Raw genomic sequence first — 19,334 nt, 5'->3', positions numbered from 1 at the left:
TGTTTCTAATTAGGACTTATGAAAAAAGATCTCACCCCATATTCAAAAGTACATACTGTTACAGAATTTGAAGTACTTATAGACCCATCTGTGGACTTGAAATCAGCTTATTTTCTTTACCTCTGAGAGGTAAATCCTAGAAAACTGTAAGATATACTCCTTTGCCTCCTTACTTTCTTGTTGCTGGCTCCAGAATAGTTCAGTTTTATCACTACTTGCCAGTGTTTTATCAGTCTATTACTGTCTCTAGGAGCAAAATTAAGACACCTATGCTAGGAGCTGTCATTATGTAGCTGATATTCTCCTAAATCTGTCTTTCATCTCTCACTGAGAAGTTGCAGCCTAAATAAGTACCTTGTTGAGAATGAAGACAATAAGCTCCTAGTTGACTTAAATTGCTTACTCATTTCACAAATGCCCATTTCACAACTGTTCTAACATGACAGCTCAAAGTGGCAGTTGCTCCCTTCGCACAGAACCAATGCTTTCCAGCATGAATTACAAATGTTTAGGTTGTTCCAACCTCCTAAAGAGCAAGACATGTTTCTAATTGCCTTTCCAAGAGATGCAGTGACCTCAGACTGACAATAATAAAACTGGGGGTGTAGAAGGCACAGGGAGGGGCTTGCCTCTCTGCAAAAATGAAAGAACATATTTTTTCACCATTTTTAGCCTATGTCATTTACATATAACTTGACAAGCTCAAGCATATGTGTTATGAGTGTTTGTGTATATAAGCTACCATTTACAAGCTGGTGTTGCCAGACAATTGTGACACAAGCTTGGCTGTATTGTGGTCTCAGTAGATGCTAGGTAGGCCAAATCTAGGCAAAAAAAGGAGGTAATGACAATGGACCACAGGCACTGATAAGGAATCTAGTCACTGTGGTAGCCATCATGGATCTAATTAGCAGGTTCTACACCATGGCTATTGCTTTAGAGGTGTACTGTAACCTGACTGTTATCCTTAATAAAGAAATCACAAAAACACAGGTGTCAGCTGCTGTCAAAGATGGGTCTCTACCACCTCTGGAAGGTCACCTAGGTGAAGTGTCTGGTCCTATGCCCAATTCAGATACGGGGCAAATGTATTTAAAAAGGCAAATGGTGGCAACAGCCGTGAAACTGACAATGCTCTTTATAAAGAGGCAATGATGGCAACAGCCATGACAGTGAAACAGAATTCAATTGCATAATTAATGAATGGATTCCTACATCTGGCCATTACACGCAGTCATGTCTGCAATGGTGACAAAGATTTAGGCATTATTACCTTTAACAGCTGTAGCAGACAGTTAGTACAGATGGCTCTGAGTGACTTATCCAGACAGTACTCCTAAGTCTCCTCTAAAAAGGGACACCTGTGTCCAGTAGGCTTACCAGTTAACAGATGTATATTTAAAAAATGCTTACTAAACTCTACAGCTCTATGCAAGGTGGGATCCAGGTATATTAAAGAACTTGTGGCTTCTTCTGGGACAGCTGCAGATTATTAAGATCTGTTTACAGTTTTCTGCATACCTATGCTAGCCAAGCTGTGAGAATGCGTTTATTGCATTTACTTGATTATTTTTTCATTTGTTAGCCAGGTAAAGGACTCGCCTACTGCAGCTCTTTTTTTCCAGCCATGATCACATGCACAAACAGTTTAGTGTAGCAATCAACCAAAATGTTTTGGAAAAGTATGAGGAAATCAGAACACCTAGACAAAAGTTATGTGAACAAAAAGACAACATAAAAACTCTAAAGAGACAGTAAGCAGTCAGCCTCAGAACCTGAAGATGTGAATTAGAAACCTTGATTTCTCTGATCTGCCATGTCACATCATTTTATACTTCACAGGCTTAGGTCAACTGGTGCCCTAGGCAAAAGGGCTCCACGGTGCCCCTACAACACCACCCGGTGCCCCCATCCTGGTCAACCTACACCAAATAAATACTGGAAAAGCGCCCCTAGTAGAGTGGCGCCCTAGGCGGCCGCCTAGTTGGCCTATGCCTAAGTCCGGCAAGTTCACTTTATAAGAAGCTTTCAGACCATGCCTCTCAATTGCTATAATTAAGGCCTTCTCAGTTACCCCTGCTCCTTCTGATTTTTGACATTTCTTGTCAGACCCGTTTCGGGGTATGTAATGTCTTAAATAAACTAAGCCTACACAAAGATTCCCTATCACTAACTATATAGGGTCTAGTATACAGAAACATCTATTTTGAAAAATAAGAAAGTTCTCCTCTTTCTGACTCTCTGCTGTGATTTTAAAAGGCCTGGGCTATGATCTGTAATACTGGGATGTTGATAGATATATTCCAGACTAGTAACATTAAATCTGTGCTAAAAATGAAGTAATACCTACTGGGATTTGGTTAGGTTAGTACATCATATTACTTAGCAACTGCTGTTTTTTTAACATTATATTATGTAATTATCTCTTCACACTTCTCTGTTTTATTATATGATGAATGAGCAGTTCCCTCTTACTTTTAACTATAAAACATTCTATAATTTTAGGAAAAGTGACATATAAGAGTTAACAGTCTACCAAACAAAAAGAATGAAGGAGTTTAATACATTTAAATCATGGGACCAGGACTTCTAGAACAATACTGTAGCATTACATTTCCATTTTCTTATTTTTTTAAACATAACCCTACATTATAAATTGGGAATATAGTATCCAGAAACCCAATTGAGAAGGCTTACATAATCTGTCTGTATTTCAGCACAAAAGCACTGCAACTCTCTGTATAACCAAAGAATTATCAGTGTCAGGTGGTATGTGGCAACCTGAATGCAAGGTGCAACTCTCTCTCCAATTTTTTACAGTCTAGCTTTAATAACATAAAACTACCATAAAACAGATACTACTGTTGAACTTAACTATGCACACATACATATATGTGTGTGTGTGTGTATGTGTATATATATATATATATATATATATATATATATATACATATATATACATATATATATATATACATATATATATATATATATATATATATATATATATATACATACACATATACGTACATATATATAGATATAGGCACATGCACCCCCCACACACACATATATATATATATATATATATATATATATATATATATATATATATATGTGTGTGTGTGTGTGTACATATACACATGTACATGCATACATATATAGATACACACACATACACACAAATAACTTTTGCTCTCCCATCCAAGGCAAACGCACACTTAGAAAGTATATACATTCTATCCAGAAAAGAATATTTTATGGCAAGTGTTGCTATTACCTTCCTTGTAATATCTCTTTGCTGTTAACTATAGTGCTGTTAAAGCAGCCCAGTTTGTGAATGAAAATTATCTTTTGGATCAGTTCTCTATATATGGCAAAAAATGAGTAAGTAAAACAGAAACACAGCTTGTTGCAGGTATTACTCATGAGTCTACGGTTATATTAATCTCAGAGTATGAATAGGTATGAACTCTCATTCATTTAAAAGCACTAAACAGACGTATAACAGTGTATGCTGATTATGCCTGGCTGAGCTTCTGATAACTATTTAGCAGCAGTAAGTTCAAGGATGACTAAGCTGTATCCATAAATAGCATACACATACGATAGAAGGTTTCGAGTGAGGGTCACCAAGTGATATTACATTTCAGGATCTCTGAGGAACACATAGCTACCAGTCTGTTCCAGTTTTGCTATACAGAATTCTGCACACCTACCAAATCCTGCCTTCCAGAGAGTCAGCTTGTGTTGCTGTCAGCTGTACGCAGCTGCTTAATCTCACCTCATCTTCTTCCCACCAGAGCACTGCAATGTCAGCATATTATGCAGGATAGACAACTCTCAGTGCCTTAGATTTCATGCATTGAACTTCAATCCACTTCCACTCAACCATCACTGTTTTTATTTGATTGTTCCTAAGGCACCTGAAAGTCTCAGCCCAAGCCAAAATACATCAAATGACTGCAGCATTGAGATCAATGCCAACAGTAAGCAAGTATAAACTGCACAGCAATTACTTAATAATTTAAATGCAATTACTACTACAGCCATTTCCAACACTCTAAATACTTCAGAAAAACTAGGAGACTAATGTGAGTACTAGTACTAATAAAGACACACACACACCATCCAGAATATCAACTATGTAAGCAAGCAGGATACATGCACAAGTAAGTGTAGAATAGACAGAGTGCAAGTTTCAATGCAGCAAACTGGAAGAGTAAGCAGAGGGTAACATGCACATTCAGCTCCTGGGGTATTTAAAAATTAGCAAATAAGTTAAAATTGCCTAGTACACTGAACACAAAACTAATTTGCTCAGGATCCCAAAAATATTTTCAAATAGAGCTAGAAGTTATATGGACTGGAGTTCTCTCTAAACTTGTTATAATCTATATGTCTGAGGGCTAGTGACATTATTTTCCTCCGAAGTGTGACACTGATCTCCACTCTAAAATAGAACTATCATTTGTAGACTGAGGCAGAAAGTGGCACTGCTGGAGCCAGTGGCAAAGCAAACTACACATCAGTTTGTGTCAAGGGGAGAGGCAAAATGGATGTGTTGTTTTCATCAGAATAGGTTTATCACATTGGTCAGAAGGCCCAGAACAAGTAACACAAAGGATCCTGGTACTCTTTATATTAAAAGTGTATGAAGAGGCAAGCAGAGTATACAGACTCATGACTGGTCTGTATACAGATTGTTTCATAACTGCACCAGGCTTTTTGAGCTTTGTCTTTCTCCAGCAGAATTAATGGAGAAGCGGCTGCAGGATTTACTACCTGTTGCAGATCTTATGGTACAGGAAAGACTCTCTACGTTTGCTGACAGTGACCTGGTGGTAGAAGGATTTCTTGCCACCTCAGAATTCCTTAGACATGCCTATGGGAGCTTTAGGCATTGTAGTCCCTGGGTAAGAGAACATATGCCCTAGGGGCAGGCCAGAGAGAGACAATGTGCATTTCGGAGGGGTTGTTACAGCGGGTAAGGTAAAACTTGCTCCCCTCCAGTGTAATGAACGGCCTTACGGAATCTGCTGATTGGCTCTAACCCTTTCAACAAATAGACATCCACAGGCAAGTTCCTGGGTTCCAGAGATCATTGTAGGGAAAGATAAACAACAGTAACTCTACTGAAAAATAAGCACATCTAGGGAGCTTAATGGAGCTCAGAAGGATTAACAAATTCAGTCATTCTATACAACTTTAAGGATTCAAAAACCCTTAAACAGAATTAATACAATTGTGGGCCAAGTAAGGTCAACAGTGTTGGGTACAGCAAAATTAGCAACATCAAGGAACACATACCTTAATTAAAAGGATAAAAGATTATCAGAATCAGGGGCCTCTTTAGGGTAGTTGGAGAAATTGAGGATTTTAGCATTCTTAGAGTTATGGTCTCAAACAAAATTAAAGGAGCTTTGGAACACACAGCAAGATTAAAGGAATGAAACGGCACCTAGAATGAGTAATAACATCAAGAAGTCCACATAGGAAACAAGGGTCCAAATGAGAGATAATGAAATCAGCAGGAAGAAGGAAAGTAGTATTGCTGGGACTGAATTCGTTCTCAGGTCTTAGTGAATACCTTCATGTGGTGGACCCTGTTTTCTCAACATCTCAAAAATCAGATAGCAAATAAATGTGCCAAAAACAAAGAAAGAATATAAGGAGAAGGATTAGATGAGACGGAAATAAATGTGGAAAAGGCATAACTACCATTATGCCAACAACATGCCATTTTGTTTTGTTTTTTTTTTTTTTTTTGTACAAATCCCACAGCTGCTGTTTGTCTCCCCTGGTGTGTAATCATCCTCCTTGTTCAAATCCCACAGCTGCTGTTTGTCTCCCCTGGTGTGTAATCATCCTCCTGTAAGTTTTTGCATTCAAGTAATCCAAACCACACATCAGGTCAAGCAGGTCTCTGCCCCCCATATCAAGCAATGGAAATTTCAGACTTCTCTCTTGAGCACTGGGCACACACAAAGTCATGCAACTAAAGAGACTAAACACTAATTAATCCAAACCACCCATCAGGTCAAGCAGGTCTTGTTCCATATATGGCTGTGATTTGTCATCTCCGCTTTTGGAGGTAGAAACACCCCATTGTTTGGGCCTGTATGAGCCCTAGGGCTGTTGTCTGCCTCTAGGGCGTCTGTATCTGCCTCTTTGTGGCCTGTCTGACATGGGAAAGGACCAATTCTTAGAAGGCCAGTTCCTGCTAAATCTGGGTGGCTGTACCTGTAAGCAATCCTTCACTGTCTGCATAGATTTAGCTTTATCCTCCATTTTCTTCAACACCTCTTCTACCTTAACACCAAACAAAGTATCATGCTGTAATGGAGCATCCAATAATTTTGCTTTAACATGATCAGGCAGAGTCTGTTCCTTTGACCAAGCATGCCTTCTAATGATAGAACCTGTTACAGCGGCCCTGCAAGAGGCCTCCAGTGAATCTTAACCACATTGCAAAGTATGTTTTCCCACTTGTTCAGCTGCATGCAATAAATCCTGCAATTCCTTGTTTTCAGAACATTCAGAATTTGTCAACATTTTCTGTTTTAACAGAGACATTAAGTATTGCTGATATTTAAGCATATGAAACTGACAATTTAAAGCCCTTACAGCCAAGGTAGCAGAAGTGTAAACTTTCCCCCCCCATCTGTCCAGTGCCCTAGAATTTCTATCTGAGGGGACAGTGTTTTTTGCAGTAGCAGCCTTGACCCCTTTGGGACCCTAAGAAATAGTTTCTGGGTCAGCAGCAGGGTTTTTATATAGAGATTTATGAGAATCTGGAACCGTGTAGTATCTGTCTGGCTTAACAGGTGCAGGAGGTAGAGTCAGGAGACAGGCCGGACTCTGAAAATACATCATCTACAATGTCTAGAACAGATTGAATAGCAAGAGGTCTGTGCTGAGATAGTAAAAGAAAGTCTCTGAGCCTTTTCTTAGAATCTGAGTAATCCTGGCTCTCCCAGTGGAAATGCTCCCTCATGGTATGCAGAGTTTCCCCAAAGGAGTAATCCTCAGGAGGAGAAGCTGAAGGGATAGATTCTTCAGCATCAGAATCCTCATAGGGAGGAATATAGTATCCCTGTTCTGAAGAGGAGTCAGAGGAAATGGAAACCTGATCAGAGGAATCATATTCAGTGTCTTGCCTAGGCCTCTTATCAGGAGGGGGATGGGAACCCCTGATCAAAGTAATTAGGTCTTCGGCCATTTTGAGCATCTGTTTCTTAGGCATGGAAGTCTGTCCTGGAGAATGCTGTACTTGTTTCCTTGTCTTTAAAACTGTTTTAGTCTTTGTCTTGGATGCTGAAGTTGGCTTGATATAAAGCTGTGTAGGTCTGAAAACACCCTCAGAAGCCGATGCCTGCTCAGTGGCTCCGGACCCATCTGAGGGATTAGTTTCTGAAGGCCCAATACCTCGAGTATCCAGAGGCCTAGTTGTCTCCACGTGGGAGTCGTAGATGGCTTGTGGCTCTGAGGTAGCGGATGTCAGGGGCTCTGAAAGCACCTCACTGAGAACCGGCGAACTGGCAACTGGCCTAGAACAGGCTTCGTCGTAGGTTTTGGGCCTTGGATGCCTGTCCTTTTCTTTTTCCTTGCACTTTGTATGAACTCCAGTCATTGGCTGTTCTAATGGCATTATGTAGTTAAACCTTCAGCCAAAGTAATGAAAAGCAAAATCGTACCGACGCTTAATAGTGCATTGGTTAAATCTAGCACAAAACCGACAGCTAGCAATGTCGTGGTCAGGGCCTAGGCAAGGAATACAATAAGAATGAAAATCCTTATGAGGTATTTGCTTCCCACAAGAAATACAATTGTTAGCTTTTTCTGACATCGGTCTGGAGCAAGAAAAAAGTTTCCCCAATGGGGTACTTAGCTTTATAGAAGACTTTGGATCTGAAATTCAATTTTGAAAATCTCAGGAGTCGGCCGACCGGCATTTACGAACTGCTTTTGCTTCGGGCACCGCGTGGCAAGAAAGACTGAAGAAAATGGTGTTGGCTGCATCTTTTGTACCCCTGGCGCACTGAAGTCAGGAAGAGGCGACAGCAACTGACGCCGGACCAGGACTTTGGAATTCAGGCCGACTGCGGGTAGCCTGCCAGCAGGATAACCCAAGTGTAATGACTGCAACAGTGAAACACGATGAACATCTGCTTTATATATTATTTACATTTTATTTGTATGTTGCCATAAGAAAAGATTTTATGTTATCAGGTGCTGAAGCAGGAATAACCATTACCTGATGTTTTTAATATTGACTACTGCTAAACCAAGTCCAATCTGACTGGTCACACAGCATGTGCTGCCTTAACCTAATGCTCTCTTACATTTTTCTTTCAGTAATCCAAACCACCAATCAGGTCAAGCAGGTCTCTGCCCCCCATACTAAGCAGTGGAAATTTCAGACTTCTCTCTTGAGCACTGGGCACCCACAAATGCTTGCCCTGCAACTAAAAATAGACTAAACACTAATGTAGTTGCTTAACTTCCAAGTGTCTAGACAGTAAAATACCTTACCTGCATTAACTTAAACAAATATTAGTGAGTGTATTAGTACATTTTGCTGTCTAGTTCCTTAATCAAACCACTGTACTGATGAGTACATCACCAGGAAGAAAGAGCTGCATAATACTCTCCAGTTAGTGCCCCCCCCCCAAACTAAAGTCTATTTTCTTTTGATAAATACTCAAATCTATAAAATAGCATTTCATTAATTCTCTTGTTTCATCTGTAACTAACCCCAGCTTTAATTGTATATCCTTTTAAGAATGACAGAAAATTATATTCTGTGCCCATAACATAGTCTATAACTTAATGCAAACATGCCATTTAAAATATAGTTAAAATTTCAGTTTAACATATAACCATTTAAGCTAACATTACATATTTACTAAAGCCTAAAGAAACACTTGGAGTCAGCGTTAGCCCTGCAGTGCTCTTCTCCCTGCCCCCAATTCCACCCACCCCACTACATCTACCTTTATTCTAACCCCTAATCACCTGACCAGTAGTCCAACCCCTAATTCCTAACAACTAGCCCAACCCACTCATCCTACCTCCCCCACCCTCCAATCCAATTACATCCCACACTGATCCCACTCCCCAACAATACATTCCCAGAGAACACACCTCCACCCTCACACACACAACCAACCAGGAATCCTAGTTGTACTACTCACTCAAGGTAGCGTCATGTTACCCACACTCACATCCCTATCACTATCTCTACTATTGCTAACCTTCCTAACTTCCTTACAAACAGACCTACCACTGCACAACTACTCCTATCACACTACCCACATTAGCTCACCCTCTCAAACCCACTCACACTTCTACATCTGCCCCACAATCATAAGCCTTATAACTACTTATTACTCACTAACAAAAATGACACCATCTCACCACACTAAGAAAAACACACATAGACCAATCTCACAAACAATTAATATTAAAAAGCACATACTGACACTCGTACAAACTCTGCTAACCTCTGGTGACATTCACCCAAATCCAGGTCCCCTCTCAGCCAGACAAACATCTGACCTGCTGATCCTAAATCTCAACATAAGAAGTATTACCAACAAGCTAACAGACCTACCTATTCATAGACCACTACAACCCTGATGTACTCACCATTACAGAGACCTGGCTTAAACCCAGTATCCAAGATGAAGACTTTCTCCTCCCAGGGTGTAATACACTTAGATCTGATAGAACAAACAGGAAAGGAGGAGGAGTAGCCATTCTCTTTAAAAAAAAACCTTTAACCTCCAGCTCCTGCACACCACACCACCCACTTTTCAAAATGCTGAAGTCCTATTTTCTGTCCTATCCATAAGAAACACCAAGAAGATCAATATAATATGCTGCTACATACCTCCAGGCAACAACTCACTCATAATAGAAGACATCCTACACTGGACAAAGGACAATCTACCTCGGGAAACAATCCTACTAGGAGACCTTAACACCGACTGGGCAGCCTGCAACTCCAGACGTCTCTCTGCACATATCAATCTATATGGGTTATCACAACTAACTGAAGAACCAACTAGGAATAGAGAAGAAAACAAAGAAAGAATCCATACTGGACTGGATACTAACCAACTATCCCAAACAAAAATATACAGTAGGCTGTCTCCCAGATGACCTAAGTGATCATCTCCTCACCTTCCTACTCCACAAACACTCCAATCACCCTAAACCAGTAGTCTACAAACTCATATGAGATTACCGTAACTTTACTCCACAATACCTAAATACTGTCCTAAGCCACTGCAACTGGGAACCACTACAGACACTTGGGTTAGACCAGGCAGTAGACTACTTCAATGCTACCTTCTCTAACATCCTTAACAGACTAACTCCCAGCAGAAAGATCAGAGTTAAAGCCAAATACGCACCCTGGCTAAGTAGGGACACCAGAGCTTTACTAAAAGTCAGAGATAAAGCCTGGAAAACTGACAAAATCCCTAGATCCAGGCAATACTATCAACAGCTTAGAAACAAGTCCAAGGCTGAATCCAAAATAAACAAACAAAACAATTTTCTTAGCGCCCAAAGGAAATATTCAAATAATCCATAAAAATTCTGGCATGCCATTAACTCCCTACTAAAGCCAGGCAAAACCACTACTCCAGCACCCAGCTCTAATTACAATACTTTAGACATAACTTCTCAATTTAATAACCATTTTACTAAATCCATCTTAGCCCTGTCCAGTCAAATAACCAAAAACAGTCTACCTAAATCACAAACCAACCTATACCACACATCACCCACTCTTTGAGCCTATCACCAGTGCCCATCTCAACTATCAAAAAACTCCTTCTAAAACTAAAGCCAACCACATTGGCAGCTGAGAACATACTTGCTGTGGCAGCTGAGAACATACTTGCTGCATACCTAAAAATGGCTGGTGACTCCCTATCATATCCTGTCTCCATCCTAATCAACCGCTCCATACTAGAATCCTACATACCCAAACTCTGGAAAGTATCTCACATCATTCCTCTCCATAAAGGAGAGGAGTCCTACGAATTCTCCAACTACCAACCTATTGCCATCCTTTGCCCCTATCCAAAATTCTTGAGAAATGCATCCACTTGCAAGTGATGACATTTCTTAACGTACACAATCTACTATCTACCACACAACACAGTTTCTGTACACATCACAGCACTACCACAGCCCTTCTATCCTTCACTAGTCATATCAACTTTCACAAGAATGATAACAAATATGTATCAGCCATTTTCCTAGACCTCTCAAAAGCATTTGATATGGTCTCCCACTCCATTCCAATAGACTCACTAACATCATTATCCTTCACCTCCTCTACTATAGCCTGGTTCAGAAGCTACCTGTCTGACAGGCAACAATCAGTCCAGTGGAAAGAAACTCTGTCTACACAACTTCCAACCACCATAGGAATCCCACAGGGCTCTACACTGGGCCCACTACTGTTCTCTGTTTTCACAAATAACCTCAATAGCTCTACACAACATGCCACACTCATACAATATGCAGATGATTCAACCCTGATCTACTCCACCTCATCTTCCACCACCCTACATGCACTCACTCAAGATACCTTTAACTCAGTAGAAAAATGGAGATCAGGTATCCAACTAATTCTAAATCCCAAAAAGACAAAACTGCTACTATTTACCCAAAAAAACCCTCTCCTTTACCATAACATCTAAGGACGGCACCACCATCTCCCCTTCTAACCACACCAAACTTCTGGGCATTGAAATAGACAATAATCTCCACTTTGATGTTCACATCTCATATACCATAAAACTAGTACACAAAAAGCTAGGATCCCTATACAGGCATAAGTCCTTTCTCTCACAAAAAGCAAGAGTCACTCTTGCACAAAGCCACCTCCTCTCAACTCTATTATATGCAGCAACAATCTTTACCCAAATCAGACAATGTGACCTAGACAAACTAGAATCATGCTACAATAAAATAGCCAAGTTTGCTACTAACTCAACCTACAGAACCCATCACTGTACTGCACCAAAAGAACTAAAATGGCTTGAGCTACCACAGCTACTTAGCTATCACCAGCTGGGCACAGCCTACAATATTCTCAAATATCCTGAAAAAAAAACCCTCATTATCCAACCTACTTATTGTCTATACTGCAAACCAGTACCTAAGATCTAGTGAAAAATCTCTCCTCTCCATCACCAAGGCTAACAATAATGCAGGGAAAGCACTCCACTCCCACACTGTTGCCTGAAATTGGAACTCTCTTCCCCATTCGTGTCCACTGCCCCCCTCTATATCCATATTCCAAAACTCCCTCAAATCGCATCTTCTTAGTACCTGGTTATGCCCTTGTATCACATAACCCTACCCACACAGGTATTAACTCACCAAACTCCTCTCTGATTATATGCTGGATCTCTGATCCCCTGTAGGCTTGGTCATCTGAAAGGGTACTTTTAACTGTAGAATCTTACTTGATATATTTTCTTCTCTTACCAATGTATAACTGACATTGTCTTTTTACCTATGTTCTATATCTTCTTTTACCTGGAGTGTTTTATTAATTTCTTGTTATACTACGCTCAGCATACATGATGTAACCTGTTTTGTGTACTATGCTGGATGTACTGTAACTGACATTGTCTTTTACCTATGTTCTATATCTTCTTTTACCTGGAGTGTTTTATTAATTTCTTGTTATATTACTTTGCTCAGCATAATGATGTAATCTGTTTTATGTATTTTGCTGGATGTACTGTGTTTATATAACTTGATGCCAGAGCTGTTCTCCCTGGGCCTCCACTGAAAATGGACCTGGTCCAGTCCATATTTCCCAGTTAACAAGTGTAAAATAAATAAATACTGCAGGAAGTATAGAGATGTCCTGTAACAACCTTATGTCGATCCAGATTTGATGCAGGAATGGTTAAGGTGAGGTGAGTTGAAACCAAAAGATGAAAGGTTAATAACGGCAGTTCAGGACAGTAGAATACGTACACGTTGGTTTACATAAATCCATTGAACATGTGGGAAAACAGACAAATGTAGGTTCTGTAAAAAAGAATTGGAAACAGCTGCACATTTTGTGCTGGGTGTGATACACTCATTGCAGAGGACCTTTACACTGAAAGGCACAATAATGTGGCAAGTCTGTTGCAGTGGGGATTGTGCAGAAAGACTTGCCAAAGAGGAGTCAGCAAAGGACAAGGTGGGAGAAACACAGAGATCCAACAGATGCTCAAGCCATCTGCAAACATTGTAAATGAAAAATGGATTGTCTTTACACTAACCCATCAACCTGGGTAACAAAGCTTAAAACAATGCTTTTAAGAACTGCATGAATGAAAATACAATCCAGTCTTCTGATAACAGGCTTAAGAAGGGTGTCAAAAGTGTTAATTTTAAGCATTCAAGACTTCTGTACCAGACATTGTAGTTACCAGAAGAGAAGCAGTTTTGCACGCCTTTAGATTTTCAGTGAGGAACACTGTAGTCAACTCCACCCAAGATAGACAGTAATGTTCCTAAAGCTTTGGATCATGGATCTAAGTGTTGGAGCCACCATTTTAGCAGCAACAATGAAAAAGAGCTTTTGCAAACAAGTAAGGATTAGCTATATTTCTGAACATGTTGTTCTTTTGTTAAACTTTACAAAAAAAGAAGGGTTTTTAGCTGTGGAGCAGTTATGGCTTCCATTGATCTATTATTCTGCTTTGGTACCAGTAAAAATAAAGGCTTATTTATTTTTTACACTTTTAGTATTAGGGCTGATACTGATGCTGGTAATACCTCTTAAATGGTAATAATTACGGTTAGGCTCCATATTAATTCCAGCAGTTTACAGGTTAGCTAGACCATTATCACATGGAAAAATGTTGTATCTTATTTAATTTGCTACTATTTTTCTCATGTGAAAATATGTGTACCATGCATTTTAACTTGTTGAAGAAAACAGTATTGTGGGAAGGTAACATCTCAAAAATTAGTATCACATTGTTTTGCACTGTTTCTACAGCTGGCAGCCTCACTTCCAGCTAAATATACTTCTAGATTTGTGCTTTGTTAAATTACTATTACCATGTACCCTCAAAAAGTTACTTCTACCAAAGGCATTTATAGTGCCCATCATTATATCAACATACTCTTCATGCATATTTCAGGAAAAAAAGAAGGCTGTATTTTAATACATTGGAATGCATTACGAAATGGGTTCAATTGGTCAATTTTGTTTAATCACTTATCTGCAGCTTTTTTGGTACTCTGAGCAGCATGGTAGCTTAGTGATTTATCTGCCTCACAGCTCCATGATCCAAGGTCATGTCCCGACTTTGAGTTACTGTCTGTGTGGAATTTACTTGTTCTCCACTGTATTCCATCAACAGCATTTCCATGCAAAAGTGCTTGTTTAGGTGATATAGCTGCTATGAATTAGGCAACACCACACTTGGTTGTGTGATTTAAGTATGTACTGTTAATATACATGTATACATGAACCTATTTTTCATCTCAGCAATGTATGCTGTCATGAAAATGTCACAGTTGTAAATAAATAAAGATACATTGTATAAAAGGAATACCAACATTTATTACGGTACATTATAAAACAGAATTGGGCCATCACAGCTGGCCTTGAAAGCTTTTATCTGCTGCTCCTTGATGTATTAAGCATTGGTTGTATATCATTAGGAGCACTTCCGTTTAAAAAGTATTCATTTTAAGGATAAATTTAATTTATTGCAATTTAAACATAGCACTTAGATATCTGCCTTTAAAGTTCCCCCCGCTTTGTCTTAATTTACAATTAGAGACATTTATTTTATTTTGACATTTGTTAACTGGGTCCATTTTCAGCAGAGGCCTGGGGAAAAAAGCTCCATACATAAACATTTTCAAAACAGTAACAATATTAAGTACAAAAAGGTTCAAATACAAGACAAAGTCAAATACAGAGGAGACTGTAAGTACCAATAAAATCTTTAAAGTAGTAGTACAGAAAAATATAGATCAGGTAGTTAAGTAATTACACTAGGAGACATATTGTGTTTATCATAGGTACATATAAATCATACTGTACCTTACTAAAGCTACATAAAAAAGGAATCCTACAGAATGGTACAAACTAAAACAAATCAGCTAGCTCTGGAATAGCAAATAAAGAAACTATGGAATAGAAATAGAGCCAGGTAGAGTTGTCAAGGGTAGTACACATACAGAAGGGTAAGGGCATGAGGAAATATTAGCTTGCGATATGGAAACAAGTGCAGGGTGGTATAAAAAAGCATGGACAAGTGGATTAAAAGACAGAGTCCAGAGGAGGACCAAATGTAAATTAATGAATAAGTAAACTAAGGCTTTATAAAAATTCCACACTTCACTAACTTACACTTTTGATACTTGTTCCACAACAACAAATATAGTGGATTTTTCTAGCCATATTTAAGACAATCAAATGATATTATCAAATGATATTTGATTGATAAAAAGTTATTCTGAATGGTGTTTGAGATTCAACAAATGAATGTTTCTTAAGTGTCTTTTGGAAGCTCCGTCCCTGCTTCATAATTATTAAAATATTCTTTAAGTTCAGCAAGTGGCTTTGGGAAAAAAAATCCTTTTTGCAGAACCACTCTAGACAGATTTCACTTTTGGCAACATACAAAATCAGGATTCATACACCTCATCATTTTATGTTGAATTCTGAGCAAATGAAAAAAAAAAAAAAAAAAAGATTAATTTGGAGACAGCAGTTAATCAACTCTTTACTGGGAGACCAGCTACACTCTACCCACACCAGGGCTGGGACTGTCCCCATTTCAGCTCATAAACCCTGTAGTTTTGCACCTCAGGAAATATATTCTCCTCTGCTGCAACTACTCTCAGACTTTCAACCAAGTGTGCAAAAACAGGTTTCAAACACATTCATTTCAGTTAACAGAAAGGCTACCTTTTCTGGGCTTAGATTTCTAATAATGGTAGGGTCAAGCAGTGTTTTCAGGTAATATTTGTGACACATATTAACACAAACCACTCTTAAATACATCTAAGCTCTTTTAACACCCCAGACCACCACCACACACACACACAAATATAAATTCTCCAGCTGCACAAGGAGGCAGATTTTTTTTTCCAACCATGCTCTGACTGGAGTGAAATGTGGTCATGGTGATTAGCGCTGGAGATGATGCAACATAACCCAGTGATGACAAATTAGAAGGGGTGCACTACCTTGAATAAACCTGTTCCCACTTAGGGACTGTACCTGGTAAGAGAGGTGATGTGGCAGACACCATATTGCATGCAAATTTCTTTCTGAAAATTTGTTTAAAATTTGGACAGCTGCTTGGGTATAGGGCTGTGATCTTTGTTAAAAAATATTTTGCACGGTGATTTTTTTTTTCAACCGGGGAACATTTACATGCAAGTTAAAAAAAAAACACTGTGCAAAATACTTTTAAAATATCCACTAAAACTTGGTAGCATGCCTCCCAGTATCCTGCATTTATTATAACTTACAATCAGTACATAACTGCATCATGGGGAAAGTATGTGCGAATTGGAGTTACCTCCAATACTACCGACACAATTGTATAATAATAAGAAAATGCTAACCGTTTAAGGTTAACTTGTTCTGCTGACAATTCTGCAAAGTACGTAGGTTATTAAACGGAGAGTTTGGAAACATTTTTACTATACTTTAAAGTTTGGTAATTTTCACAGCTATGTAATTACCCACTGGCCTTTATACGTTAATAGACACCGGGATAAGTGTTTTACTTAGCAGTTCTGATTTCGGGGTGGATTAAAGTTACGTTTTGCAATACTGTAAGAAAAAGTATACTTATATAGAGTAATGCTATCCCGTACATAAAGAATATATTCTCGAAAAAAAAATGCCCAAGACCCTTGGCTGTACGATAAAAAATGTAGTCAATAAAATGTACTACACATGGGAATACGACTCTTGAACAGGTGGTGGCACCAACAGCTCACTTAATCCAATATTTTTACTGAAAATAAGAATTCTGTGACATTTACCATTTCACACCGTACATTGCAACTTTTTATCAAAATTGTGTTCTTCTAAAACGAGTGATTTTTACATACCTCGCAACCTCTTTACACAAGAAATCTGGACAAAGCCTGACAAAAAGGGGGACAAAGGTCTAGGGACATATTTTAAATACTGCTCTTTTGCACTTAGAAAGTTGTTAGAGTAACAGAGTTTGTTTTAAAATACATTTTCTGAAGGATTTGAAGTCTATATAACACAAGCGTATGCTATTATTTAGTAACTTCAGTCCTCAGATCATTCCACTGATTTGCCAGAAAGCCACAAATTTATGAGGAACAGGCCAAAAATATGAACATTCTGTGAAAATATGTACAGTTGAGAGATGTGGAATAAGTTATGACAAACATTACAGTTGCACATTTCTTTTACTTCGGAAAATACATGCTAATGTAGACATTATTTTACCCAACATTTGAAGTTTACTATCACCAGCTTTAGAAAAAAAAAACAGCCTTTTCGGGACCTTCACCCTGGATTAATTGACTGTCGGGGGTTAATAGACATTAACACAATTGGATTATCTCTTGACAGTTCTCCACCTTGAAGAGGTTTAACAGTTCTAACTGCGCAAAAGATGTACATACAAGCCCATAGCCCGTCCCTACAACAAGCCAAAGTTGTACTGTATAAAGAATAATACGGATTTAAAGTAGTCATTGTATTAGTAGTACAACGGGTCCCCATTACTTAAACAATGTCCGCTCAGTAAAAGTTAATTACACTTGCACAGCAAATGAAACAAAGGTTATTAAACAGAACCTCTCACGTTAATCCTTTTACAACAGCCAAACCATGGCCGTTTCAAAGGGACATACACTACAGACGCCACCGCTGGTTGAACCAGCCACGTCAGCTTTTCATATCTGGACGACATTAACAAGCCCAACCCTCTACTGAATGGCTGCGACATATACTCCGCCTCCCTTGCGGTGGCTCTCAGCTGATACAGACACTTGCTCGCGATCGTTACCAAAGGGAAGGCTTTTATATTAGACTGGATCAAACCGGGTTTTTCCAGATCGCAAAACAGGATCTGTCTAGATTCAGCTGGTTCCTATTTATCTTTCTTTTTTTGTCCTTCAGGAGAGGTGTGCTCAGTGAAGTAATCTTGTTTGTTCTCTTTTTTTTTTCATGTTGCAAACGTTTTTTAAAGGCGTTTTTACGCAGCATTATCTACCTTCATTAACCCTTATGTTGCGGAAATTTGGCAAGGCGCGCTTTTTTTTACTGATTTGGAGATGATAAGCTGTAATCGTCGTATAAAGAAGATATTGTGAAACACTTGCATAGCTCTCAACCGTCCATACTCAAAATGAGGAATACCAGCCTTAATTATGTGGAACAAATGGGGAAAATGTGGAACACATACTAATGGCTTACAACTTTAACTAGGAGGGTCATAGGATGGTTAAAATATGTTGGTTTTACTTATAAAAAAGATATTTTAATGAATTCATATGATTTATTTCTTCCATGGATATTAATAAAAAAAAAATACTAATACTGACTGTGTGCCAGACCCTTTCAATGTGGAACTTCGAGGAACCTGATTTTTTTAAGGCCCTAAATGAGGTACGTTCCTCATAATGAGGTACAGTTGAGAGGTATGAATTTTGAGTAAACACGGAGTTAATAAGAGCATAATATGTTGACTCTTGTTTATGAAAATGTAGTAGTAGTGCAGGGACCCACTCACCATGAAATATTATGTCTTCTTGTCCTACTTGGTTAGAAAATGTTACTTTATTAGAGGGCTTTGTTTTTCTCACATTTTATCAGGATGTGCTGTACTTTGAATATGTATTATTTATAACATTGTGTCTGCATGTAAAATGTATATATAGTATGTTTTGAATATATTATTTACGGTTAACGTTTGTACTTGTCAGCATTCTAACTTTTAATTGCCAAGGCTTCGGTATATGGCTGTTTGTCTTGGCGTGCTCTAAACAATAAACACGTTCCAAAGGTTTATCAGTAGCTATATAGGGTCTGGTATAGGAACAAGTTTCTGTGAAAAGTATAGCCGTACTCTTTACAATACCATGCGGTTTTTTTGTTATGTTAGCCCAGTGGTATATATGATTCTTACGGCTAGGAGATGGATGGCACTTAGTATTGCCACCTTTTCAGATGGCCAAAGTGGGACAGTTGTGGTACAAACCTCATATTTTGCAGGCCAAAACATACCCACGGCTAGTACAAAGGACAGAACTTCACTTTTTTGCCTAAATAAAAGCTT

The 19,334-nt window shown here is 38.7% G+C and overlaps 1 protein-coding gene across 4 annotated transcripts in view; it reads right to left on the bottom strand.

The window, feature by feature from the left end:
• RANBP3L (RAN binding protein 3 like) overlaps positions 1–19,334 on the bottom strand; it is a 268,930-nt gene that overhangs the window by 176,133 nt on the left and 73,463 nt on the right. The window contains exon 1 of one of the 4 annotated variants that reach the window (XM_044069963.1): positions 17,852–17,981. The exons of 2 other annotated variants lie outside the window; for them this stretch is intronic. In XM_044069963.1, coding sequence (XP_043925898.1) covers positions 17,852–17,966 — 115 coding nt within the window. In that variant the 5' untranslated portion in view covers positions 17,967–17,981. Of the gene's footprint in view, positions 1–17,851; positions 17,982–19,334 lie in introns of those variants that run through there. One more of the 4 variants, XM_044069964.1, reaches the window with a different exon arrangement.

Source organism: Protopterus annectens, chromosome 1.part0 (assembly GCF_019279795.1).
Source record: "Protopterus annectens isolate FY-2018-M chromosome 1.part0, PAN1.0, whole genome shotgun sequence".
Lineage (NCBI taxonomy): Eukaryota > Metazoa > Chordata > Ceratodontiformes > Protopteridae > Protopterus > Protopterus annectens.
This window is presented reverse-complemented; position numbering and strand designations above follow the sequence as displayed.